The sequence below is a fragment of the Anomaloglossus baeobatrachus genome, chromosome 1, assembly GCF_048569485.1.
Source record: "Anomaloglossus baeobatrachus isolate aAnoBae1 chromosome 1, aAnoBae1.hap1, whole genome shotgun sequence".
In the NCBI taxonomy this organism is placed as follows: domain Eukaryota; kingdom Metazoa; phylum Chordata; class Amphibia; order Anura; family Aromobatidae; genus Anomaloglossus; species Anomaloglossus baeobatrachus.
Window position 1 is genome coordinate 151,994,158 of NC_134353.1, and position 26,874 is coordinate 152,021,031.

At 47.1% G+C, this 26,874-nt stretch overlaps 1 protein-coding gene across 4 annotated transcripts in view; it reads left to right on the top strand.

The window, feature by feature from the left end:
* The window catches only part of CFAP97 (cilia and flagella associated protein 97), an 86,548-nt gene extending 59,688 nt beyond the window's left edge, over positions 1-26,860 (top strand). For all 4 annotated transcript variants that reach the window (XM_075334612.1, XM_075334595.1, XM_075334606.1 and 1 more), the window contains exons 4-6: positions 15,491-15,759; positions 18,763-18,925; positions 24,460-26,860. In XM_075334612.1, the coding sequence (XP_075190727.1) occupies positions 15,491-15,759; positions 18,763-18,925; positions 24,460-24,569 (542 nt within the window). In that variant the 3' untranslated portion in view covers positions 24,570-26,860. The remainder of the gene's footprint in view (positions 1-15,490; positions 15,760-18,762; positions 18,926-24,459) is intronic.
* Positions 26,861-26,874: the final 14 nt, after the last annotated feature.

Genomic DNA, 26,874 nt, shown 5'->3' on the forward strand with positions numbered 1-26,874 from the left:
GACTGACCAAGCCCGGTCGCCACCACATCCCTACCGACCAACTGACTCCATTCTCCGCTGACATTACGAGTGAGTTTGCCCCAATAATCAGCTGATCCGCTGTAGCGTGCAAGAGATGTCACGCCTACTCACTAAGCCGGCCACCACGCCTACACACTCTGGACACTGCAAGGAAAGTATGCCCACCGACAACCGAGGGGACAAACCTGACAAGCGGTGTACTGCAACCAGGCAACGGCAGCAGGCACGCAGGTGAGGGATACAACAACCAATGATAAGTGGGCCGGGTCCGCAATATAGCGCTCAGAAGGAGACTCTGAGCCACGCCTACAAAGGAGGGCTTCACGCCCACCAACTAATCCGATCATGCCCACTAACTTGGGGTTCCCGATACTGCAAGTATGCCGAAATCCCTCCCTGCACTGTGTGCCACTTTAATGACATTCTAGAGAAACCTTCTCTTCCAGGTTTCCTAGACAGGTCCTTGTCTGTCTGGTGTCTGGAGAATAAGGTCTCGTGCACACATTGAGTATTTGAGTTTTTTTACCTCAGCATTTGTAAAACAAAATTAGGAGTGGGTGATAAATACAGAAATGGAGCCCGTGTTTCTATTATATTTTTCGTCTGATTCTTCCACCACTGTTCTGGCTACAAATCCTGGGATCAAACTCCCCAAATCCTCGATGTGTGCACGTGGCCTTACTGCAGGGTTATATCCCTTCAGATGGGTAAAGGCTATTCATAATACATTTATTCTTCCTTTTCTTTCTTTATGGTGCATGAAATGTAATATGTAGTGAAATACTCACTGTGGCATAAAAAGTAATGTGGGAAAATTATGGAAATGTATGATTGATCTGATGCCAGACTGGAGCCATACATTTCCACCCCACACCAGATATTGTGAAAAATGCCAATATAAGCACTGTACATATTAGATCCTTTATTATAGTATTTTCTATATTGCATTGTGCTGGGAAATCCTGTGCTATAGCAGGAAAGGCAAGAAATAAAAGCTGCCTATAACCCTCCATCCCAGTATTAGCTCCATAGTAACCGCTCCAGGAATATGCTTCCTAGAATTATCAGAGCCTCATTCCCTGTAGTGTCAGTGCGGCTCTCTGCCCGTGTACAGCACATGTGTATTTTATCTACAATTTTGGCCTGATCTTGGAGAATGATTTTGTAGCAATAGGTCGTGTAGGAGAGATTCCGCACTCGTATCCCCTGGAAATTGCAGGTTTTCACAGAATGTGGTTTATATCCCCGCCTCCTCACTGCTGGGTATACCTAGTAATCTGCGCTCCTGTGCTTCATAGTGGGCTGCTGACATGACACCCACGCTCAAATTCTGCTAAACGCTTCTATATATTTCTTCCAACGCTGCAACACCTTGGAGATGAAATGACCTGATACTTCTTGAAAAAGAAGCAGCATTTTATGTAAATGGATGTACAATGTATAACAAAAAGGAAAGATATATCTGTTTACGTGCGCCTCCAATTTAAAGAAGTGCCAGAATCTCAGTAATACATAGGCAGAACGTGGCGTAGGTGGAGCCTTGCACCCCCGAGCAGCACCACTTGTTTAACTCTTTGGTAACGTTTGAACTTTACGTGGATTTTAGTGCAAACGTCAGAGCCATCAACAGTCCACAACCAGTGAATGCCAATATTGGGTCTCCATCTCCGTTCACATGAAATGGAAACTTTTCTGGCCAATTATTAGCGCTGCCACAGAAATAAGTAGTGTGCTGCTTATTACAAGTGAAAATGCTGAGGATTAGCACCATTGATTGACTGGATGCACAAAATCCATGGCAGAAATCCAAAGGGCTGGTTTGCCAAATCTTGCACCAATTTGTTTTATAGGCATACAGTCAGGGCCAGAAATATTTGGACAGTGACACAAGTTTTGTTATTTTAGCTGTTTACAAAAACATGTTCAGAAATACAATTATATATATATAATATGCGCTGAAAGTGCACACTCCCAGCTGCAATATGAGAGTTTTCACATCCAAATCGGAGAAAGGGTTTAGGAATCATAGCTCTGTAATGCATAGCCTCCTCTTTTTCAAGGGACCAAAAGTAATTGGACAAGGGACTCTAAGGGCTGCAATTAACTCTGAAGGCATCTCCCTCGTTAACCTGTAATCAATGAAGTAGTTAAAAGGTCTGGGGTTGATTACAGGTGTGTGGTTTTGCATTTGGAAGCTGTTGCTGTGACCAGACAACATGCGGTCTAAGGAACTCTCAATTGAGGTGAAGCAGAACATCCTGAGGCTGAAAAAAAAGAAAAAATCCATCAGAGAGATAGCAGACATGCTTGGAGTAGCAAAATCAACAGTCGGGTACATTCTGAGAAAAAAGGAATTGACTGGTGAGCTTGGGAACTCAAAAAGGCCTGGGCGTCCACGGATGACAACAGTGGTGGATGATCGCCGCATACTTTCTTTGGTGAAGAAGAACCCGTTCACAACATCAACTGAAGTCCAGAACACTCTCAGTGAAGTAGGTGTATCTGTCTCTAAGTCAACAGTAAAGAGAAGACTCCATGAAAGTAAATACAAAGGGTTCACATCTAGATGCAAACCATTCATCAATTCCAAAAATAGACAGGCCAGAGTTAAATTTGCTGAAAAACACCTCATGAAGCCAGCTCAGTTCTGGAAAAGTATTCTATGGACAGATGAGACAAAGATCAACCTGTACCAGAATGATGGGAAGAAAAAAGTTTGGAGAAGAAAGGGAACGGCACATGATCCAAGGCACACCACATCCTCTGTAAAACATGGTGGAGGCAACGTGATGGCATGGGCATGCATGGCTTTCAATGGCACTGGGTAACTTGTGTTTATTGATGACATAACAGCAGACAAGAGTAGCCGGATGAATTCTGAAGTGTACCGGGATATACTTTCAGCCCAGATTCAGCCAAATGCCGCAAAGTTGATCGGACGGTGCTTCGTAGTACAGATGGACAATGACCCCAAGCATACAGCCAAAGCTACCCAGGAGTTCATGAGTGCAAAAAAGTGGAACATTCTGCAATGGCCAAGTCAATCACCAGATCTTAACCCAATTGAGCATGCATTTCACTTGCTCAAATCCAGACTTAAGACGGAAAGACCCACAAACAAGCAAGACCTGAAGGCTGCGGCTGTAAAGGCCTGGCAAAGCATTAAGAAGGAGGAAACCCAGCGTTTGGTGATGTCCATGGGTTCCAGACTTAAGGCAGTGATTGCCTCCAAAGGATTCACAACAAAATATTGAAAATAAAAATATTTTGTTTGGGTTTGGTTTATTTGTCCAATTACTTTTGACCTCCTAAAATGTGGAGTGTTTGTAAAGAAATGTGTACAATTCCTACAATTTCTATCAGATATTTTTGTTCAAACCTTCAAATTAAACGTTACAATCTGCACTTGACTTCTGTCGTAGAGGTTTCATTTCAAATCCAGTGTGGTGGCATGCAGAGCCCAACTCGCGAAAATTGTGTCACTGTCCAAATATTTGTGGACCTAACTGTATATAGACGTACAGGTACTTTAAAATTTAAATTCACTGACGCTTTTGGTTTTTTTTTGTTTTTTTTATCCTTATGCAAATGAGGCATTAAGTGCTCAAGGCGCGATGGTGTGACACCCCATCTTGGTACTTGGTCCCGGGCGATGTATTGCTGGAGAGATGTCACTGGGTGGCCGTTGCCCGGTTCCTTGACCCTGGGGGTCGCTTTTAAAAGGGGGAATATTTACAGGGGAGATGAAATAATAGTTTTTGTCGTGACGCCACTTGCGGGTAGCAGCTATTTAGTGGAGCTGCTGCTGCACAGTTCTCACTACTGAGGCTGGTGTTGGTGGCAGCCTGGATGTTGGGCCCTCCGCAAGTAAGGCCAGGCCCCAGAGGATAGATGATATTGTTAGGCGCGGAAATAAGGTAGGCCACACAAGGGATTGCAGTGTAACTGGTTTCTTTACTCACAGCGTTATGGCTGGGTACCCAAGGAAGGCTGGTCCTCACCACTGGTCCCCTTAGTCCCAGTGCCAGTGTGGTAACTTGGTGGCTTCTTTCCCCTGCACCTGTCTCTGGTTGGTGGATCCCCGTGGCTTGGAGCGTCTGGGAGTCCCCTCCTGGTTCTCGTTCAGTCTTAGTCCATGTAACAGGTAGCTTGAATCCTGTGGGGTCAGTTTCTCTTGTCCTGTTCCCCAGTTCGCCTGTTGCTACTGTGTCCCGAACTTTATGGTCAGTGAGGTCCTGGATGGTCCCCTCACTGTGCAGACTTTATCAGGTCTGCCTGGAGCATTTGCCTGACCTAGGATTCTGTACCCCGTTGGTGCTATGGTTCCGGGAGTACTCCACCAGCAACCACACGCCTGGGCCCTCAGGTCACCGTTACACTCTCCTGTCAGTGTGGTTACGTCCATCTCCTCTCACTTCCACTTACTGACGTTCTGACCCGTCCCCTCTGGTTGTCGTCAAGTGGACTGGATCGGCTTCAACCCTAGCCTGTAACCAGTCTTTGGGAATGGGGAAAACAGGGATTAAAATGAATGTTTTGCTGTTACCGGCACTGGTATTCTGGGTACCTGGAGGTAGGCCCTGCATCTTTGACAGGATGCAGTACCTTGTAGCTCCTGATGGCTTCAGGGGTGCTACAATAGAGCATGTCCTGAGGTCATCTCCCCGCCTAGCATCAGCCACTTTAGCTTCATTGACAACTCATTGCCAGTGTCTAGTGATCAGCGAGCAATGCCATGCTCCGGTGCTCCGTACTCAAAAGGAGCAGTCTGATAGGCTCAACTCGTGTACCTAGTATAATGGAAGTCAGAGGGGAAGTCGAAGATTTTTCCAGATGATCTTCTGAAATGCTCAACTTTCCCATTGAATTCCATTATACCTGGTACACGAGTCGAGTCGTTACTGTTCGATTTGAGTAGAGAGCATTCAAGCATCACTACCTGTGTGACAGCAATCAAGCTAAGGGACTGGTGCTGGACGAGAGCCTTGGGAAGTGCTCTATTACGCCCAGAGCATTTCATGCTTCATTCCCATAGAAACTAAAAGGCTATTTCTTTATCGTTCCTTTGGGAGACCCAGACCATGGGTGTTTAGCTTCTGCCTCCGGAGGACACACAAAGTACTACACTTAAAAGTGTAGCTCCTCCCTCTGAGCTTATACACCCCCTGGTGAGCAGACCCAGCCAGTTTATCGCTTTGTGTTCAGGAGGAATACATCCACACATGCATTCTCATATGATTTTTTCCTTTTGGAACGAGATTGAAGAGTGGGGTCCACGTCTGGACCCCCGGCATGTCCCTTCTCACCCCACTGTGTCGGCGGTGTTGTAAGGTTGATTCCTGGGCTGGAGCCTTTACATGCCGTACTCCTTCACCATCCCTCCTGGGCTCTGGCTTTAAGTGGCAGCCAGCACGGTCTCCATGTTTGGCAGGAGACCGGTCTCCATCCGCAGCCCTTCAGGACCCTGCTGGACCGGAGCACTCATCCCCAGGGACTTGGCCCTGCGTCTCAGCAAGCTAAGTACCTGAGACGTTTAGATGTCGGGGTCCCTATACCTTATTGTTGGGGGAGAGTGTGCTTATTGTGTTTACTGACATTTCCGGCGGGTTCTCTAGCTGTCGCCTGAGAACCGCGCCGATGGTGCCTGCGCGTCGGCCGCGCCGCTCAAATTTAGGCCCCGGCTTCGCCGGAGGCCTAGTTTCTGTTTCACTGCCTTCGCATGTCACTCATGCAGAGGGACAGGCTCGGCTCCTCCCGGCGGCCGTTCTGTACAGGGGAGGGACACTCCCCACTGCAGTTTGTGTCCCCTCCCCTGTAGGTCTCTATGGCTCTCCAGATCCCGCTCCTCAAGCAAGTCCCGCCCCCTTTCTTCGCTCCGGCGGCCATTTTCTCAGCGTTCTCTCTGCGATCAGTCATTGCAGCGCTGGTCTGCAGCATCTCTGCTGAGGTGCTGTGCTTGGGGTTCTGGGCTTCGGGATCTGGAGGGCACACAACACCGCTCCAGCGGTCTGGTAAGCCACAACCGGTCTCTGGTTGTGGACCTCTGTATATACTCTCTGGGGTTCATTCTCTGGCAGTGCCCCCACTCCAGCAGCATGTCTCACACGAGGAACAAGGCCCCAAAGCTTTATGCTGTATGCGCTGCATGTAAGCTCCTGCTGCCTGAACCGAGCACCTTCCCACATTGTGATGCCTGCTCTAACTTGGCGGTGCCACAGCCTGGAGTCTCACCCCCAGTGGTTTCTCAGGCTGCTCCTGCTCCTGTGGCTGAACCCCCGGCTTGGGTAGAATCCTTTTCTAGGTCTATCTCCCAGTCTTTTGCTGAGTCCATGGGACTTCTGTCCAGGACGTTGTTGAATATGCATCAGCCCCCGTCACAGGGTGCCTCTGCTGCTAGGGGTCCCTCAGGACCGGAGCTCACAGAGGATTCATCATCAGGGCCCAGACCCCGTCCTCCTAAGAAGAGACGCAGGGTTCCCTCTCCCTCCTCCTCCCGTGGCTCTGATTCCAGAGCTGACTCGCTGGATGAGGAGGATGCCTTTACATGGGGCTCGGAGGCTAACTCCATGTGCCCCATTGATCTGTCCGAAAGTGACTCAGATCTTAGTGACTTGATTGCTTCTATTAATTCTGTACTGGACCTCAATCCGCCAGTATCAGAGGAGCAACCCTCTCTGGCAGAAAAGCACCAGTTTACCTTGCCTAAGAGAGCAAAGAGTGTGTTCCTTAACCACTCCAGTTTTCAGGCCGCTGTGACCAAGCCCAGGGCCTGTCCTGACAAGCGCTTCCCAAAGCGTGGTTCTGATGACCGTTTTCCCTTTCCACCTGAGGTGGTCAAGGAATGGGCTCAGTCCCCAAAGGTAGACACTCCGGTGTCTAGGCTCGCAAACCCGGACCGTTGTCGGTGGCTGATGGCACTTCCCTTAAGGATTCCACTGACCGCCAGATTGACAGACCTTCTGGCCAAATCCGTTTATGAAGCGGCGGGGGCCGCGTTTTCTCCGACTTTTGCAGCAGTGTGGGCTCTCAAGGCCATCTCTGCTTTTCTAGAGGAGATGCATTCCCTCGCCAGGGAATCTATGCCCGAAATGGTTGCTTTAACTTCCCAAGCTTCAGCTTTTTCATCCTATGCCATGTCTGCCATGCTGGAGGCTTCTCACCGCACTGCGGTGGCTTCGGCTAATTCCCTCGCTATCCGCAGAATCTTGTGGCTTCGAGAGTGGAAGGCAGATGCTTCTTCAAAGGGCTCCCTTTTGCTGGGTCCCGGCTGTTCGGTGAACAGCTGGATGAAATTATTAAGGAAGCTACTGGCGGGAAGAGTACTTCCATGCCTCAAACTAAAGCCAGGAAACCTGTCCAGGGTAGGAATCAGTCGAGGTTTCGCTCCTTTCGTTCCTCCAACTGGTCGTCCTCTAAGCCCTCGGCCTCGTCCGCTAACTCAGCCAAGGACCAGAAATCCAACTGGCGCACAAAAGCGCGTCCACAGAAGACCGCAGGAGTTGCTGCCACTAAGGCAGCCTCCTCGTGACTATCTGCCCGCTCCAGCACCGTCCTTAGTCGGTGGCAGGCTCTCCCACTTTGGCGATGCTTGGTTTCAACACGTCTCCGATCAGTGGGTGAGAGATATCATCTCCCACGGCTACAGGATAGAATTCTCTTCCAGTCCGCCAAACAGATTTTTTTTCTCTCAACTCCCCCCTGCTCCAAGGCCGCCGCCTTCTCACAGGCCGTGGCAGCCTTACACGCCAATGGAGTAATTGTACCGGTTCCCGCCCGGGATCGGTTCAGAGGTTTCTACTCAAATCTCTTCCTAGTTCCCAAAAAGGACGGTACCTTCCGGCCCATCCTGGATCTGAAGCTTCTCAGCAAGCATGTTCAGGTGCGGCGCTTTCGCATGGAGTCTCTGCGATCAGTCATTGCCTCTATGTCCCAAGGAGATTTCCTGGCATCCATCGACATCAGAGATGCCTATCTGCATGTGCCAATTGCAGTGTCACACCAGCGTTGGCTACGTTTTTCAGTAGGAGAAGATCACTTCCAATTCGTGGCTCTCCCCTTCGGGTTGGCCACGGCCCCTCGGGTATTCACCAAGGTCATGGCAGCAGTGATTGCAGTTCTGCACCTCCAGGGGTTGGCAGTGATTCCTTACCTGGACGACCTTCTAGTCAAGGCTTCATCCAGCGCAGACTGTCAGCGGAGTGTCTCGCTCACTCTCTCCACTCCAGCTCAATTCGGGTGGCTGGTCAATCTGCCCAAATCCACTCTGACTCCGACCCAGAGTCTCACGTACCTAGGGATGCAGTTCGAGACCTTGACGGCACTTGTGAAGTTGCCCTTAGTCAAACAGCAGTCCCTCCAGCTAGCGGTGCGCTCTCTGCTGAGGCCCCGCCGTTATACCCTCAGGCGTCTGATGCAGCTGCTGGGTCAAATGGTGGCGTCCATGGAGGCTGTTCCCTTTGCCCAGTTCTATCTGCGCCCCCTGCAGCTGGACATTCTCCGCTGTTGGGACAAGCGGCCTTCCTCCTTACACAGGTTAGTGGCTCTCTCGCCACAAACCAGGAGCTCTCTTCAGTGGTGGCTTCGGCCCCTCTCCCTGTCCCAGGGGCGCTCCTTCCTGGCCCCGTCCTGGGTGATTCTCACCACGGATGCCAGTCTATCTGGCTGGGGAGCGGTATATCTCCACTACAGAGCGCAGGGCACTTGGACTCCGTCCGAGTCAGCCCTTTCAATCAATGTGCTGGAAACCAGAGCCGTGCTTCTAGCTCTCCTAGCCTTTCACCACCTGTTGGCGGGCAGGCACATTCGAGTCCAGTCAGACAACGCGACAGCGGTTGCCTACATCAATCACCAAGGCGGGACACGCAGCCGCCTGGCGATGTTGGAGGTACAACGCATCCTTCAATGGGCGGAGGACTCCAAGTCCACCATCTCCGCAGTCCACATCCCAGGCGTGGAAAACTGGGAGGCAGATTATCTCAGCCGTCAAACCGTGGACGGTGGCGAGTGGTCCCTGCACCCGGCAGTGTTTCAGTCAATCTGCCGCAAATGGGGCACTCCGGACGTGGACCTAATGGCATCCCGTCACAGCAACAAGGTTCCCGTTTACGTGGCTCGCTCCCACGACCCTCAGGCATTCGCCGCGGACGCACTGGTTCAAGACTGGTCCCAGTTTCGTCTGTCCTAAGTGTTTCCCCCTCTAGCTCTCTTGCCCAGGGTTCTGCGCAAGATCAGAACGGAGGGCTGTCGAGTCATCCTCATTGCACCGGACTGGCCCAAGCGAGCTTGGTATCCAGACCTGCTCCATCTGTCCGTAGAGATGCCGTGGCATCTCCCGGACCGTCCAGACCTACTCTCACAAGGTCCGTTTTTCCGCCTGAATTCTGCGGCTCTCAAATTGACGGCGTGGCTCTTGAGTCCTGGATCTTGACGGCTTCTGGTATCCCTCCTGAAGTCATCTCCACTATGACTCGGGCCCGTAAGTCTTCCTCCGCTAAGATCTATCACAGGACTTGGAAAATTTTCCTGTCCTGGTGTCGCTCTACTGACCATTCTTCTTGGCCATTCTCCTTGCCGACCCTTCTGTCTTTTCTACAGTCCGGTCTGCAGCTAGGACTGTCCCTCAACTCTCTCAAGGGACAAGTCTCAGCTCTGTCAGTTCTGTTCCAGCGGCGTCTCGCTCAGCTGGCTCAGGTCCGCACCTTCATGCAAGGCGCGTCTCACATCATTCCGCCTTACCGGCAGCCCTTGGATCCCTGGGACCTTAATTTAGTTCTCACGGTTTTGCAAACCCCCCCCCCCCTTTGAGCCTCTTAGGGAGGTCTCTTTGCATCGTCTTTCACAGAAAGTGGTTTTTCTGGTGGCCATAACTTCCCTCAGGAGAGTCTCTGATTTGGCCGCGCTCTCTTCGGAGTCACCTTTTTTAGTTTTTCATCAAGACAAGGTGGTTCTCCGTTCGACTCCGGATTTTCTTCCTAAGGTGGTCTCTCCTTTCCACCTTAACCAGGACATTACCCTACCTTCCTTTTGTCCGGCTCCTGTTCATCGCTTTGAAAAAGCGCTGCATACTCTGGATCTGGTGCGTGCGCTCCGGATCTATGTGTCTCACACCGCTGCTCTTAGGCGGTGCACTTCTCTTTTTGTGCTAACCACAGGTCGGCGCAAGGGCCTCTCTGCTTCTAAGCCGACCTTGGCCCGTTGGATTAGATCGACCATTTCGGACCCCTACCAGAGTTCTCAGGTGCCTCCCCCGCCGGGGATCAAGGCACATTCGACCAGAGCTGTTGGTGCCTCTTGGGCTTTCAGGCACCAGGCTACGGCTCAACAAGTCTGTCAGGCTGCCACTTGGACTAGCCTGCATACCTTTTCGAAGCACTACCAAGTGCATGCTCATGCTTCGGCAGATGCGAGCTTGGGCAGATGCATCCTACAGGCGGCTGTCGCCCATTTGTGAAGTTAGGTTCTGCCTACTTCTTGCCTTTTTTCGGTTTATTTCCCACCCAGGGACTACTTTGGAACGTCCCATGGTCTGGGTCTCCCAAAGGAACGATAAAGAAAAAGAGAATTTTGTTTCCTTACCGTAAATTCTTTTTCTTATAGTTCCGTATTCCGAGACCCACCACCCTCCCTGTTGCCTGTTGGCAATTTTCTTGTTCCGCGTGTTGTCACCGGCTGTTGTCGTGGACAGTCTCCGGTTGTTCCGGTTTTTGCTCTGTTCTACTTGTGGGTGGCTATTCTCCTTCAGCTTTTGCACTAAACTGGCTGGGTCTGCTCACCAGGGGGTGTATAAGCTCAGAGGGAGGAGCTACACTTTTAAGTGTAGTACTTTGTGTGTCCTCCGGAGGCAGAAGCTAAACACCCATGTTCTGGGTCTCCCAATACGGAACTATAAGAAAAAGAATTTACGGTAAGTAAACAAAATTCTCTTTTTTCTAGGGAATGTAGCACCAGATATAAGATGTAAAGTTTTGGAGGAGGCTGAGATTGATCTCACTGATTCCTTTTATATGGAAGTTTGGGTATGTTGCGAATTCACCATACAGAGCCCTTTTTGCATCTTGTGGTGCTTAGACAGGTCATGTCGTAGCTCCTTACCCCTGCGTGGATGGACATCCAACGGACGGATTTACCAACAGGACTTCAACTTATTAATTGCATATAAAACATTGAAACTTGATCTTCCATTGAATAGTGTAAGATTTATTGGGAAAGGTGTATTGTTCTATCAGGACTGTATGGTCCGTAGGGGAATTTATAGCTGTTCCAAGACTCCATTGTTTTCAAAACCTCTTGATATGTCTTTTTAAATTTAAGACCGATTTTTCTGAATCCCTATGGTGATGGGTTTACCAGGCTTTATGCCTGGTCCTTTCATTGCTCTCCATTGGAGAATAGCTAGCCCTAACAGGTCACATTTACATGCCACAGACTTGTCTATGACTCTTACCTTCTAAGTAATCACATTATTAGGGTCATTTATTTTCTGGCGCCTAATGGAGCGCACCCAGAAGTGCTGCTGGCATGTAAATAAGATTCATCACGCGGACTGGACCGTGTTTCTACATTGCTAATGGAGGCTGATTGCTGGCATTGTAATCTTACTGAAAGCTTCTTGCCTTTTATTGCAATACAGGAATAGCTGAACATTAGGTTGAATTTACAGCGGTTTTTGCGCGTTTTTCTTGTCTTTAGCCATATCTCAGTGGTGGATCAGAAACTTGTTCTTTCATGGCATCGTATACACGCTCACTGCTGTAGATAAAGCCGCATATTTATGTCGGTTTGGAGGGTTAAACAGACATGGGTACTTGTTGCGGTTTTGTTGCATTTTTCTGTACAGATTTGTCACCAAACCTGAATAATTTTCTAGTCCCAGCAAAGTGAATGAGATTCCTGACGTCTCATGCACTTATTGCTTACTTTTTCTTTGCAGATTTAAGTCTGCAGCATGTGAATTGTTTCAGCAGATTTCACACATACTACTGAATGTGAAAAATGCAACAAAAATGTGTAAAAAATACCTCAAGTATTTATTTAAAGAGAACCTGTCAGGTGCAACATGCACCCAGAACCAGAGCAGTTCTGGGTACATATTGCTAATCCCTGCCTAAGCGTCCCTGTATACACTAGCATAGATAGAGACCTTTAGAAAAAGTATTTCTAAAGATCCTTTATGATATGCTAATGAGCACAGGGAATAGTCACAAGGGCGTTAGTTCCTGTGCTTATTCCGCCTTCTTAGCATGGTAGCACGTCCACAGGGGCGTGCTAACATGCTATTCAATGCCCATGGCCCAGTGTCATCATCAGCAGTGGCGCGTGTACCTGTGTCCATTGCGTCGCCTCAGACGCTGAGCTTGGGGTCAATGCGCATGATCAGAATGCCCCGCACGTCCAGTCGCACTATGAAGCCAGGTCTATGCGTCCCAGCATCAGAGAGGAATATTGTGCATGACCGGAAGTGTGGTGACTTCTAATCCATGTGCATTGACCCTAAGCCCGTCATTCTGAGGTGGTGCAATGGACATGGGTAGGTGCGTCACTACTGATGATGACACTGGGCTATGGGCATTGAATAACATGTTGGCACACCCCTGTGGGCATCCTACAATGCTAAGGCAGAATGAGCACAGGAACTAATGCCCTTGCAACTAGTCCCTGCACTCATTAGTATACGATAAAGGATCTTTAGAAATACTTTTTCTACAGATCTTTTCATCTATGCTACTAGATACAGGGACGGTTAGGCAGGGATTAGCAATATGCACCCAGAACTGCTCCTGGTTCTGGGTGTATATTGGACCTGACCGGTTCCCTTTTAATGCTGCGTTTTTACTGCCAGCACATAAGTATTTGCAGCGATTTTCCTGCTACAAATATGGACCATGTGCATGTACTTTTAAAAGGTAGATGGAGTTATCACTAAGACATGTAATGACTGACACTTTGCTCTCATCACACACCGCTTTGCCATGAGACCAGAACTACGGTAACATAGTTGAACCTTGTTTCATTACAAACACATTTGCAGCAGCAGTTATCCTCTCTACAGTGCTTCAGCTGCCATCTCGCAGGCAGTACAGCAGAGCTGACAGCACTGTAAGGGGTACTTTGCACGTTGCGACATCGCTAGCATCGGCTAGCGATGCCAAGCGCGATAGTACCCGCCCCCGTCGCACATGCGATATCTTGTGATAGCTGCCGTAGCGAACATTATCGCTACGGCAGCTTCACACGCACTTACCTACCCTGCGACGTCGCTCTGGCCGGTGAACCGCCTCCTTCCTAAGGGGGCGGGTTGTGTGGCGTCACAGCGACGTCACACGGCAGGCGGCCAATAGAAGCAGAGGGGCGGAGATGAGCGGGACGTAAACATCCCGCCCACCTCCTTTCTTCCGCATAGCTGGTGGAGGCAGGTAAGGAGATGTTCCTCGCTCCTGCGGCTTCACACACAGCGATGTGTGCTGCCGCATGAACGAGGAACATCGTATCGCCTATTGGTGCGACATTATGAAAATGACTGACACTACACAGATCACCGATTTTTCGACACTTTTGCGATCGTTTATCGGCGCATCTAGGCTTTACACGTTGCGACATCGTTACCGGCGCCGGATGTCCGTCACTTTCGATTTGACCCCCGACGATATCGCAGTAGCGATGTCGCAACGTGCAAAGTACCCCTAAGAAGAGAACGACAAATGTTTGTAATGAGACAAGGTCATCTCTGCTGTACTCGCTTAGGAGGTCCTACTGACAGATTAGGGGTCCACTAACCGTGAAGTGTGCAGCTTATAGAACGCAGCAATATAAAAATTGGCTAATAATTTCTATACATGTCAGAACTAAATAAATAAACATGAGAAGGTCAGATAGGGATGATGAGGCCGACTTTTTTTTCTGGACTCGCTGTTATCACTTTGATAATGTCACACATCCCTCCCAGTAACTCTGTAGGTCAAGGTCGTGCCGCACTTTAGGTTTCGAGTCAATTTTAGAAATGATATAATTTGTATATAGATAATCTTCAGTGTGCAGATATGTTTTCCGCAACCATATTCTTGATGCTTGCTCATCTGCTCTTAGTGTTCTCAGTGTTTATGGGGTGAGTCACATGCGGGCTTATTTCTGTAAAATCGTCTTTGTTGTCATAGACACCATTGCTTCTGTTAGCACTTGCAGAATATCTAAGCAACCAGTCGCATTTTGGGATTTATCTTTGAGAGCATTTTTGGAGTCCTCAGTACTTAATAAAACTTTGGTTCATTTTCATCTTTGGAACAAATCATTAGACATATTTGTTTCTTGGAAGATTCAATGGCATCTAATTTTTTTTTTATTTTTGCTAAAATTGTTGGTACTCGGCCATTCCAGACTTCTCTACTACAAATTTGCAAAGTTCAAATATTAAATCACCATGCCAGCGTTTTTTATTATTTCACAGCTAGATCGGTGCTTTAAATCTAAATCCTCGGCCTCCCTGTCATATACACCCCTTCCGGTGGCTTCACCTTCTATTGCTGCCGCTCTGATTGGTCTCGTGTGTTTTGTGACTTGCTGGCAGATCCAGGTTTTCATGCAGTGTGCTAGAGATCACAACTCAATACATATCTATGAGAGCCTCGTTCTGGCTCTCAAAGAGATGCATTGGGAGCTTGTGATGTAAGTTCTTACTTACGGCCAGTCTAAACGTATGGCACAAGGTGGCACCACGGGACCAGAGCGGCATCTGTAAAAAGGTGAAGACGCCAGAAGATGAATATATGATGAGGGAGGGGGCTTACATTTAAAGCGCCACTCCCAAAGCTGAAAAAAACCAAAACCGCTGGAGTGGTGCTATAAAGCGAAGTCCCCTGACCCCTGTCATATACTCGCCTTCCGACAGCTTCCCTTTCTATTGATACCGCTCTGTTAGCCTCTGACGATTTGTGGCTTGCCGTCAGATCCAGTGTTTCATGGAGTGCATCGGAAGTCACAACTCAATCTCTGAGAGCCTTTTTCTGGCTCTCATAGACTAGCACCGGGAGCTTGTGATGTAACTTCTGACTTCTGGCCAGTCAGAAATTACTGTCACCAGATGGCACCAGGGGACTGGAGCGGTGTCTGTAAAAGATGAAGCGGTTGTAAGGTGAGTATATAAAAGGGGAAGGGGCTTACATTTAAAACACTACTTCCAGCTCTGAAAAAAACAAAATAAGTTGCAAATTTATCAGTCACAGCTTGGGGACAATGCTACATTGAATTCCCATAAACGCATATTACAGAGGATGCTCCAGTGTACAGCTTGTCCATGCGGCTCAGTCTCTAGATGAATGGCCGCTTCAAAAAGTGATTAAAATGTTTCTAGCCTTATGTCCAATTGTTAGTCTGTGGATACAGCTTGCATTCATGTATCATTTGCGAGGCATCCTCTCCATATGTTCTGCACTGATATGTACTATGCCTGTTTTATATTTGTTTGTACTTTTTGCAGCATTTATGCATCTTGATAAGAAGGATCAGGAAAGGTTTTCTCTTGATCACCCGTCCATTGGACTCCAGAAGAACTTCTCATTCACAAATGAAGAAGTCAGACAGATTGACCGGGAGAACCAGAGACTACTCAAAGAGCTGTCCAGACATGCCACCAAATCTAAGGGCAAGAGCTTCACTTCGAAGAAGCTGAACACAACCCCATCCCGACTGTACCATAGCGCCCTGAACCGGCAAAAGGAGCAGCAACGTATCGAAAGGGAAAACCTGGTAAGACCTTTGTATAATTTGCTTTCTCGCTGCGGCATTCAGTTAATCACATTGGTACCAACCTAATTGTCCATTCATAATGCAGTAATGTAAGTAGGGACAAATAAAATGGATCAGGGTGCACCGCTGCCTTCATTAGGGTGCACCGCTGCCTTCATTAGGGTGCACCGCTGCCTTCATTAGGGTGCACCGCTGCCTTCATTAGGGTGCACCGCTGCCTTCATTAGGGCGCACCGCTGCCTTCATTAGGGCGCACCGCTGCCTTCATTAGGGCGCACCGCTGCCTTCATTAGGGCGCACCGCTGCCTTCATTAGGGCGCACCGCTGCCATTAGGAATATCCTAATACCTGAGCGTCTGTGTTCGTTCATTTGTCACGCCGTGTATTACCTAAACAATGGTTTAACTTACAAGACAGATCTGTAATGTGCTTTGCTGTAAGCAATGTAATAATCAACCTGAAATATTGTAATAAACGTCATGAACAGTAGGGGGCAGCAGCGTATCAGCAGTTTCCAAAGCTGCCCCTTACATAATGTGTCATGCATGTCTGTGTAATGGAAAGAATTCATTTTCAAGTATTAAAGGCACAGTCGTCTTGTGAACCTCAATTATGAAGACAATTACTGGTATGTGACGTGTTGGCGAATACATTGCTGGATACCCCATCTCCATCGAGCTCTGCATTGTGCCCTTACTGCAGATTATTGGGGAACAATATAAAAACCATTGGTACATTATTTTGACTACATGTGTACAGATATATACGGGGTGGAGGACCACGGAGGCTTTTCTCTCTCTACCAGTCACGTGTCTGGGGCTATTATTTCGATACTGACGCAGGATCCGGACTTCTTTATCATGTGGAAGGACACACACGTCTGTGTCGGCCACGGCCGCCTTTTGAAAGTGACATTTAAGAAGGATGTGTGCCATATAAATAAGTTGGAACAGGTGGCCATTCAGCAGTGCTATGTGCCAGCTGTCTGAGGCCACAGTGATGCAATGAATGTGCCTCTCCTCAAACGCCAGATCTAGATTCTGGGCTCACGGCTTATCATATATTCCACAGCTATTCATTAATCGGTCAGATTAGGGACATTCTCTTCAATCGAAAGTGCAGGCCACAAAGCCTTATGCAATCGCCATTTGCCAGAAGAGTGGTCATTTAAGCTCTGTGCCCACGCTATGTTTTTGCGGCATTTTTTCTTGCAGATTTTAATCAATACTGCAAGGAAAAACACATCTATGAGAATCATGAATTGCTGTGCACATGCTGCAGATTTTGGTGCAGAAAAAATTTGCAGCATGTCAGTTCTTTCTGCTTTTTTTTTTTTTTCCTGCGTCTGATCTAATGCACTGCAATGCTCGTGCAGTTGCAGCAGTGACACTTCACCTCACACACCATGCATCCGGCATGGTCCGTGAGGTGATCCGTAGTGCAGTAACCCAGGGTCGTCAGTGATTGGGTCCCTGTGATCACATTACAGGGACCCGATTGCCAGGGAAAAGTAAGCGATTCCTCTCCCTTTCTCCTGAATGCTGCGATCAGGATTGATCGCAGCATGTAAGGGGTTAAACTGCCAGGAGTGGCGCAGGCACCGCTCCTGGTAGTGAGAGCCAATTCCCAGCTGTAACATCAGCCAGAGACGGCGGCAATCCTGGTGGTACAGCGCCTGAATCTCCTGCGATCACCATGACGTAAAAACTCAGGGAAAAAAAATGCTTAAAAAAAAAGCGAGAGAGTGCGTTTCTTCTGCTGCGATTTTCCTGCCCAGCCATGTAGTTTTGTGTGCAGAAAATCTGCTCCGTAGGCACATAGCCTAAAGGTGGTGTCACACATAGCGATGCATCAGCGATCACGACCAGCGATCTGACCTTATCAGGATCGCTTCTGCATCGTTACATGGTCGCTGGTGAGCTGTCAAACAAGCAGATCTCACCAGTGACCAGCCCCCAGCCAGCAGCGACGCGTGGAAGCGTAACTAAGGTAAATATCGGGTAACCAAGGAAAGCACTTCTCTTGGTTACCCGATATTTACCTTAGTTACTAGCGACCGCCGCTCTCACGCTGCCAGTGCCGGCTCCCTGTTCCCTGCACTCCTAGCCACAGTACACATCGGGTTAATTACCCGATGTGTACTGCAGTCACATGTGCACAGAGCAGGAGCCGGCACTGGCAGCGTGAGAGCGGCGGACGCTAGTAACTAAGGTAAATATCGGGTAACCAATGAAAGGGCTTCTTGGTTACCCGATGTTTACCGTGGTTACAGCTTACCGCAGGCTGCCAGAAGCCGTCTCCCTGCTCGCTTCAGTTCGTCGTTCTCTCGCTGTCACACACAGCGATGTGCGCTTCACAGCGGGAGAGCCACGAGCAAAAAATGATGCAGGACATTCAGCAATCACCGGCGACCTCACAGCAGGGGCCAGGTCGTTGCTGGATGTCATACACAGCGACAGCGTCGGGACGTCGCTGCTACGTCACAGAAAATGGTGACTTAGCAGCGACGACGTTGTCGTCGTCGCTATGTGTGACACCACCTTTAGTTTTCTGGGTTGACTCGTTATGTGTCTTCAGTGTAGAATCATGTAGTCACACTGCAGAGGACCACAGGAGAAGAACTAGGGCCATCACCTCCATAGTGAGTGAAAGACTCACCATCCTGTAAAACTTACACAAAAGATATCCGATCCTCCCTTGTAGTGTACACAGTCTACCATGGAACTTCTGTTCCTCTTCCGGCCATACTTTCCTGGTACAGATCATGACATGAAGTGTTCTCTGTCGGAGCTCTGCTATCCTCTCTCCAGTCTCTGTTTCATTATTAGCAGAAGAACCAGTTCTTTGTGTTTTCATCTTTTGTCGCATGCGTATTGTCCCAAATGACATCTTGCTTTGGAGTTGTAGCTTCTGTTTATCCACAGTGTGTTTTTATTTCCAGGACTATTCAGCTGTATAGAGCACATACTATATATCATATCTGATGAGATTTTTGCCTCACAGGCCTTGCTGAAGAGATTAGAATCGGTAAAGCCCACGATTGGTATGACCCGCTCTGAGCAGCTAATGGACTACCAACGTCAAGCAGGATACCTGAGCTCGACAGCAACATCCCCAAGACCTGGAAAGGCTTCTGTAAGCCGCCTCAGCCATGCGTCTTCATCAGGCAAGTACAGAATGACGTCACTGTTCATGTTGAAGAGGCTCGTGTACTCCACACATGGAAGATGCCGGCTGCGTTACATAACCGCAATCTGTATCTACCCACAATCGCTGCTGTTAACCATTTAGATGCTACTATTAGTGTCTGTCAGCAGCATTTAAATAGATCGTGTATCGCCTCCCATGATGTGATTATAGGGCACTGATGTATAACCATGGCAGCTCGACTTATGGTGAAAGCCTCGGTCTCTATTGTCTTGGTGCTTCAGTGAATCTCCGCCTGTGGATACCATGCATTACACTATTATAATACAATAGTGTGGTATAGTATATAAGCAATCTGTCAATCACAGGTTTAAGGTGGTGACATCTGTACTCAAAAATATATAACTTGTTTTCTTCCCATTTTTGATGCTGGCAGGGCTGTGGGCGGGATTACCATGTAAAGAACTACACTTCCCATAATTCCTTGCCCATCTCACAGGCAGTACTAGTGCTGGTACTGACACAGCTCTGCTGTTCTGGTGCCCACTTCTGTGTGCTGCTCATGGTGATCTGCCCAGTGGCAAAACACATAGGTCCTGATTCATGAACGAGCTGTCAATGCCAGTCTTTGAGGTGGGGCGCTGGAGTCAGACGCTCTAGATTCATTAAGGCTCACACCTTATCATGAATCGGGAGTGCCGGAGGACTGGCATATTCCTGTGTGTGCTCCTCGCCACAAATTCTACTCCAGCCCTTGCTGGAGTAAGCAATGTAACTTGGTGAATGAGGCTCGTCACACCCATTGTGTTTAGTGTAACATTAGGACGTTGACTTTCTATACACATATTTATTTTCTATCTAGTCATCTTCATTGGGGGTCACAGAACCCTGGGATAGTCTGCTGCCACCTGGAGGCTGACACATGTATTACACAGAACTAAAAATGAGTTCTCCCCTGTAGACTATATTTGCATACTGGCATCCGACCCCCTCAGTTTTTTTTCTTTTCTGTCTCAGTTATAGGAGGGTCTGTTTCAGACCCATTTGAAATTTGTTTGTTAAACTTTTATTTTATTTTATTTTTCTCGAGTTCTCTGGGTAACTGGTGCATTTGCGTACAGTCTCTACCTTCAGTGTTTATCCTTTCATCTCACGTCGTTTGGCCGGACTTGGGTATCTTGCTGTTTATGCCAGGTATGGTGGTCCAAACGCCAGTAGACTCCTGTCCATTTGGCTCATATTGCGTTTGCGTTCATGGAGCAAAAGACAATGCAGTCTAGAGGACAGGTGAATATTACCCTCTCCTATTGCTCTCCCTGTCCCCTATCTCTTTCTTTCCTTGGGTGGTCTGTTTGACGTGGGGAAGGGGGTATGTGGCGTGTCCTCAGGTAGAGTAGCAGAGTTACATGGTGCAGGTACGCGGGCCACAGCGTTCTGTTTGCTTCCTCTTCCTGGTTGGTGACTGTGATTGCGTCCGCATGTGTGGGGCTTGGACCCTGCTTTGCCTGGCCAATCAGCACTGCTGTCTGGCAGGGTATCCTGATCGCCCTGCCCTTTCAGTCCCCGCCTCCTCTTTTCGGCGGGGAAACCATATTTTGGCTCTCATATTGACAGAATACTGGGTTCTCACTGCAGCTACTGAGGAATCCCTCATTTGGCACCAGGCTCAGTGGGTTGCGGTGTGGGTAGGACTGTTTCACTTGGTGGCTGATACCACTGCTGCCCAGCAGCATCCCTCACGACTATCCTGTTCTCTCTGTTTTTACTATGAGTCTAGAGAGGAGCGTGCTCACCCTGGGGGCCAGCCTGCACTACTCTCTTATTATGCATATGCTGTTTCTGGTAATAATTTTTCTTCTGGGCAATTTAAAACCTATTGTACAGCCTGGTCTCCATCCCCGCCCCTTGCAGATGCCTGCTCTGGGAACCTCAATGGTGTCAGAAGAGAGTGAGTTTCCTTCCGAAGCTCAAGAACTTCCTCAGGCTGTTACTAAAATAACCAAGGTATCCCAGACCTTGGTTAGTGCTATTGCTAGACTTTTGTGATTTCTGCCTCCTGGGGTCTATGGCCGACTCTCATAGCGAGTCAGTGACAATGACTCTCCTGTGACTGGTTCTCAACATCGCTGCGCTCTAGACACCCCCTAATATCTTCTTTTCCATCTCCACAGAGACCATAGGTTTTTGGAGCACTCTGACTCTAGTCCCAGCTTGGATTCAGTGCTAGACCCATATCTGGTAGGAAAGTTGACAGATGTGGGTGAGTTTAATTATAGCTATTGATTCTTCCCTAGCAGTCAGACCTGCAGACCCCCCCATCCACCTAGTGAAGAGAGTTTCTTCAGGAGAGGCAAGCTGGTGCTTAAGTCCTTTGCTGACCATGAGGAATTCACTGAGGTCTTACAGAAGGTATTGAAGCACCCAGACAGACTGTTTCAAAAGTGTTGCATGGAGATATTGTACCTTTTTCCAGCAGACTTCATGGCATCATGGTCCACTCCACCTGTGATCGACACTCCCATTTCCCGCCTTTCTAGAACCACCACCTTACCCCATGGCGGTGCCTGCTTTGAAGGATCCTACAGACAGACATATTGAGTCTGTGGTTAAGTCTGCTTTTGAGGTGGCAGAGTCGTCTTTGTCCTGCCTTCTCTGCCACTTGGGTGGCTCAGGCTGTCTCAGCCTGGGCTAAGTACCTTCGTTGTAGAGTGTTGGCTAGGTTACAGGAAACTGAGTTAGCTGATATAGCAGAGCAGAGGCTCAGGCGGCTAAACATTTATGTTCTGCATCTTTGGATGCAGCTGAGTGCTCCACTCGGGCTGCTAGTTATTTTACAGCTATCCACTGCCTGTTGTGCCTCATGGTGTGGAGGACTAATCTAGCTTCAAAGAAGTTTTTCACCAAACTTCCTTTTCAGGGGTCATGTTTGTTTGGTTTAAAGTTATTATGGGTGCCACGGGTGGTGAAAGTACTTTTCTGCCTCTAGCAAGGCGTTTTATAAAGTATGGAGCTTTCGCCAATGGCCCCATTCCAGCGGTACATGCTCACCAGAGCAAACCCTGTGTATTTCAAGGAGTTATAAGAGCCCCCTTTAGACCAGTGCCTGCAGGACTTTCCTTCGGGCCCAAAGGCAAACCATTTGGCCTTTGAGGCAACAGGGAGGTTTAAGCATGATGGGCAGCCCCAACTTGGGGATCCTTCCCGGGGTGGATGGTTGTTTTCTTCGTGTTCAGTGAGCATAGTTTTGGTTGATCAGCGATCTTTGGGTCAGAGAAGTCATCTCCTCAGGCAGCAGAATAGAGTTGTCAGACGTTCCGTGAGACTAATTTTTCAGGTCCCGTCCCCCAACTTCTTCCAGTGTAAGACCAGAGTTTTATGAGGTTATTGCTGCCCTGCTTCAGGCAACAGTAGTTGTAAGAGTTCCCCTTCAGAAAGTTTCAGGTTTTTTTTTTTTTATTCAAACCTTTTCATTATACCCCAAGAAAGGCAGCTAACTGTAACCCCTTCTGGATATAAGGGGTCTAATCAAGTGGGTGCAAACAAAGCACTTTGGGGTGGAGTCACTTGGCTCTATTATCACATTATCACATCAATGGAGACCGTCGAGAGTCTGTCATCAATAGAAATTTAAGATGCTTACTTGCTAATGCTGATATTCCCGGCTCTACAGCATTACCGGTGCTTTGCGATCGTTGAGGATTCCACGGCTCTACTTGTGGGGTTGGCCTCAGCGCCCAGTGTTTTTACCAAGGTTTGTTGCCAGTTATGGCCCTCTTCTGTTCCTGAGGTATAGTGGTAATACCCTATCTAGATGACATTCTTGTCAAAGTTCCCAGCCAGGCTCAAAATTTTGAGAGTTGGTTGTTTTATACACTCTGGACCAATTCAGGTGGGTTGTCAATCGGACAAAATCCACACTAGTTAACATTAGGTGTCTCCCCTTTTTGGGTATGATCTCTTCCCACCTCTTTCTCTTCTGCCCAGGATTCTCAAGAGGTCAGAGTAGAAGGGCTTCAAGTGATCCTGGTGGCTCCAGATTGGCTGCTGATGTTTTTGTATTTGGACATCATCATTCTACTATTGCCTGTGGCCTCTTTCGTCTCTGGGTCTGTTTTTATCATCATAATTTACAGCCACTTGCTTTAACGGCATGGCTATTGAAGCTTCGGTTCTGAGAAAGTCTGACCTCTGAGCCAGTTATATCCCGTCCATGATTAGTGCAAGAAAGGCCTCTTCACATCGTGATTACCATTGCACTTGGAAGGCTTTCTTTCGCTGGTGCAAATTTAAGTTTGTTTCCCCAATGTCTTTTTTTTCCTTGCCGTCTCTACTCTATTTGGCCGTGGAATGACAGATCAGGACTTTTCTTCAGGGAGTGACGCTTATCAGGCCTCCTTACTGGCCATCCCTAGAATTCTGGGACCTTAATTTAATTTTAGCGGTGCTTCAGGCTCCTTCCTTCGAGACTATCAGGGAGATCCTGATGCTTTTACAGGGTCAAAAGGTGTTTTTTCTTATAGCCATCACTTCCATTAGAGGGGTTTTCGAATTAGCGCCACTCTCCTGCCGTTCCCCTTACCTTGTTCATGGTCAAGACAAGGTGTTTTGAGGCTGATTCAGACTTTCCTCCCCAATGCTGTTTCTGCTTTCCATATTTAAGGATGTTGTCTTGCCATCTTTTTACCCTTCTCCATCTCATCTGATAAAAAAATAAAAAGACTACCCAGTCTGGATATGGTTAGTGCTGTATGGTATTTGTCTGCCACAGTCCCCTTTTAGGCGGACTGATTCCTCATTTGTTCTTTCAAATGGGCTCTACAGGGGTCAAGCTGCTTCCAAAGCGGCTATCTTTTGCTGGATTAAGATAACCATTGTTCATGCTTAACATCAAGACCCATTCTACAAGAGCAGTGGTGGCATCCTGGGCGGCTTCTCATCAGCCCCCTGATCTGCAGTTCTGTAAGGTGGCTTACCTGGCCATCACTACATACCTTTTCCAAATTTTACATACCTTTGCTTCACCTGATGCAATTTTGGGCAGGAAGATTTTGCAGGTGGCAGTTAATCAACCTTCCGCTTGAGCTACACTAGTAAGTTCTGTGATATTAACAGAATATTTATCATTTTTGTCCTTTCCCGCCCCAGGGACCGCTTTTGGATGTCCCAGGGATTTGTGTCCCCTATGGAGCGAGAAACGTAGATTTTTGGTACTGGCCGTAAAATCTGTTTCTCGTTAGTCTTCATTGGGGGACACAGCTCCCACCCCTTTGCCCATTTCGGCATGTATTATGTTTTTCTTTTTTACATTTCTTATTTTTTATTTTTTTTGCTTCTCGTACTGCTTTCTCACTAAATTGAGGAGGCCAGATGCCGGCAGGCGAGGTATAGTCTGCTGGGGAGGAACTAATTTTTAGCTCTATGTCGGCGTCAGGTTGGCAGCAGACTAACCCAGGGTTCTGTGGCCCCCAATGAAGACTAGCGTGAAACAGATTTTATGGTGAGTACCAAAAATCTACCTTTTTACTAGAATATCTGTATTTTTTTTATTTTAAGGTGGCATCTCCCGGGTGTCAAGTGCCAGCAGTCGAAATAGCCGCATGGGAAACAGCACAGCTCTACTCAGACCTACAAAGTCGAGCAATGTCCGAGCCGCATGGATGTGATGGCGTAACCAGCAGTTGTCTTACTGTGTTATAATCCAATAATTAAATTATTTTGTAAATGAAGCTCCCTGCTGCTATGGTGACATTCCTTGTCCTAATGAGTGACCAGTATGATGTGGGGTACGGTTTATATTTATATATAATTGTTTTTATACAAATATTTTGATAAAATAAGTATTTTATTCTAGATAGCATTTCTACCTTGGTGCCTGTTGTCTTCTTGATTACATTGTGTTTCACTTTTAATGACGCAATGAAGAGAATCGTACACAGGAGGCCAAGTATCCATCTGCTACTCATGTTGTTTTTATTTTTCTTCATATTGTAATGTTTTCTGATTGAACGACTTGATTGTATTATGATCCTTCTTCTTATATGCAGCTTCTTTCCTATTTTTGTATAGTGAACAGTTTGCCTAGAAAATCTTTAATTTCGAGACTTTTGTAAGGTGTCTAAATGTAATTGTGCCACATTTCAGGCCTCACTATATTGAAGTTAATCCTGTCTGGCAGCATAACAGAGAAGATGATTTTGTATTTTAAGTAAAGTGATTGATTGCTCACAATAGTGTAGTTCTGATACCTTTTAATGGCTAACAAAAATAAGTTATGTTACAAAGTGAGATTTTGAGACGATTTGGGTCTCTTTGATGAAAAGACCCAAGTAGTCTCCAAATCTCGTATTTCAACTGGCTAACACGATACCAAACTTTTTTTTTTTTTTTGTTTTGTTTTGTTTTGTTTTTTTTAAGTAAAATACTATTTTTTTTTCCGAGAACTCAGAGTAAACATGTGACTTTTGCCTTCCTCCCCCGCACACAGTGAAGAGTGTTGGCAGGACTTTAATGCCACGTGCACACATTGAGTATTTGGTGAGGGTTTTTTTTGTAAAGGTTTTATCATCTACCTAATGGCAGTTTTGAATATGTAGAGGGGTGCGATTATTAGAATGGTATCACTTTTGAGGGTTTTCCAAATTGTAGTTCCCACAAAGTCATTTCAAAACTGAATAGGTCCCTTCAAAAAGGGGAAAAAAAAAGGTTTTGTATACTTCCTTGAAAAGTTGCTGCTAAATTAATAAACTTTCTAACATTCTAACAAAAAGACATTTGACGAATGGGGCTGATGTAAAGCAGACATGAGGTAAATAATGTTATGTATTAACTATTTTTGTGTGGTGTGACTATCTGGATAAATATATACACATAAAAAGTTTTGAAAATTGCTTTTTTTTTTTTTGTCAAATGTTTGATATTTTTATATGCAAAACATATTAACCTAAATTTACCACTATCCTAAAATTCAATGCCTGGGATACATTGAAACATTGCAGATGTTGCCACAAAGTGACCCAGGTGAGATTTGAAAAATTTGGCATGGTTACTAAGGGGTTAAAAGTGTCCCTTAAAGAGTAACTTTTTGTTTTAAATCACCCCCCTCCATAAATCAATGGTTAGAGTGAAAATAAGACATTTTGTAATATTCTCCTATAAAAGAGATCTGCTTATTTCACCTCCAGGGCTGTTCATTCATTTTCAGAATTTTTATTCACAGGTAAAATGTTTTTAGTGAATACAGACTGTCCCATTTCTGAGATGACAGTTGGTGCTAAAAATTGTAACTCTGTGCAGGAGAATGCAGCATGATGTCTATGGCTGCCTCCAGCGCCGTCACTCTCCATAGAATTTTATAAGCACCAACTGTCATCTATTACAGTAATGCAAACATCTCTCTAATGAATGCAGAATTTACAGATTTCACCCATGAATTAAGAGTGAAAGATCAATCCAGGAGGAGAGAGAATCAGATTTCCTTAATAAGATACATTACAATGTTTTTTATTTACATGTGTGCTTGTGATTTATGACATAAAAGTTAAAACGACGGTTACACTTTAAGGATGAATAATTGCAGTTCAATAAGGGGAAGGTAGACCGACCATAAAACATATCATTCCCAGTTATAGTGCTTCACATCGGAGACCTCTTTAAGTCCATGTTCAATTCATAGTGTGTTTTTTCCCTTTTTTTGTCATGAAAGAGTAAAATGGTAAAATATTAGTGCCCCTTGCACCATGAATACTTTTAGGCCTAAGCCACACGGCGAGAAAATCTGTGTGAGTGGAGTGCGATAAAACATCGCATTCCCCTCGGACCAATTCTAGCCTGTGTGTCAGCACAGATGAGCGATTATTTTCTCAGGCCTAATCGGACCGAGAAAACAATCGCAGCATGCTGCGATTGTAAGGCGAGACCCTTTTCTTCATCGTTCCTTATGGGAGACCCAAACCATGGGTGTATAGCTTC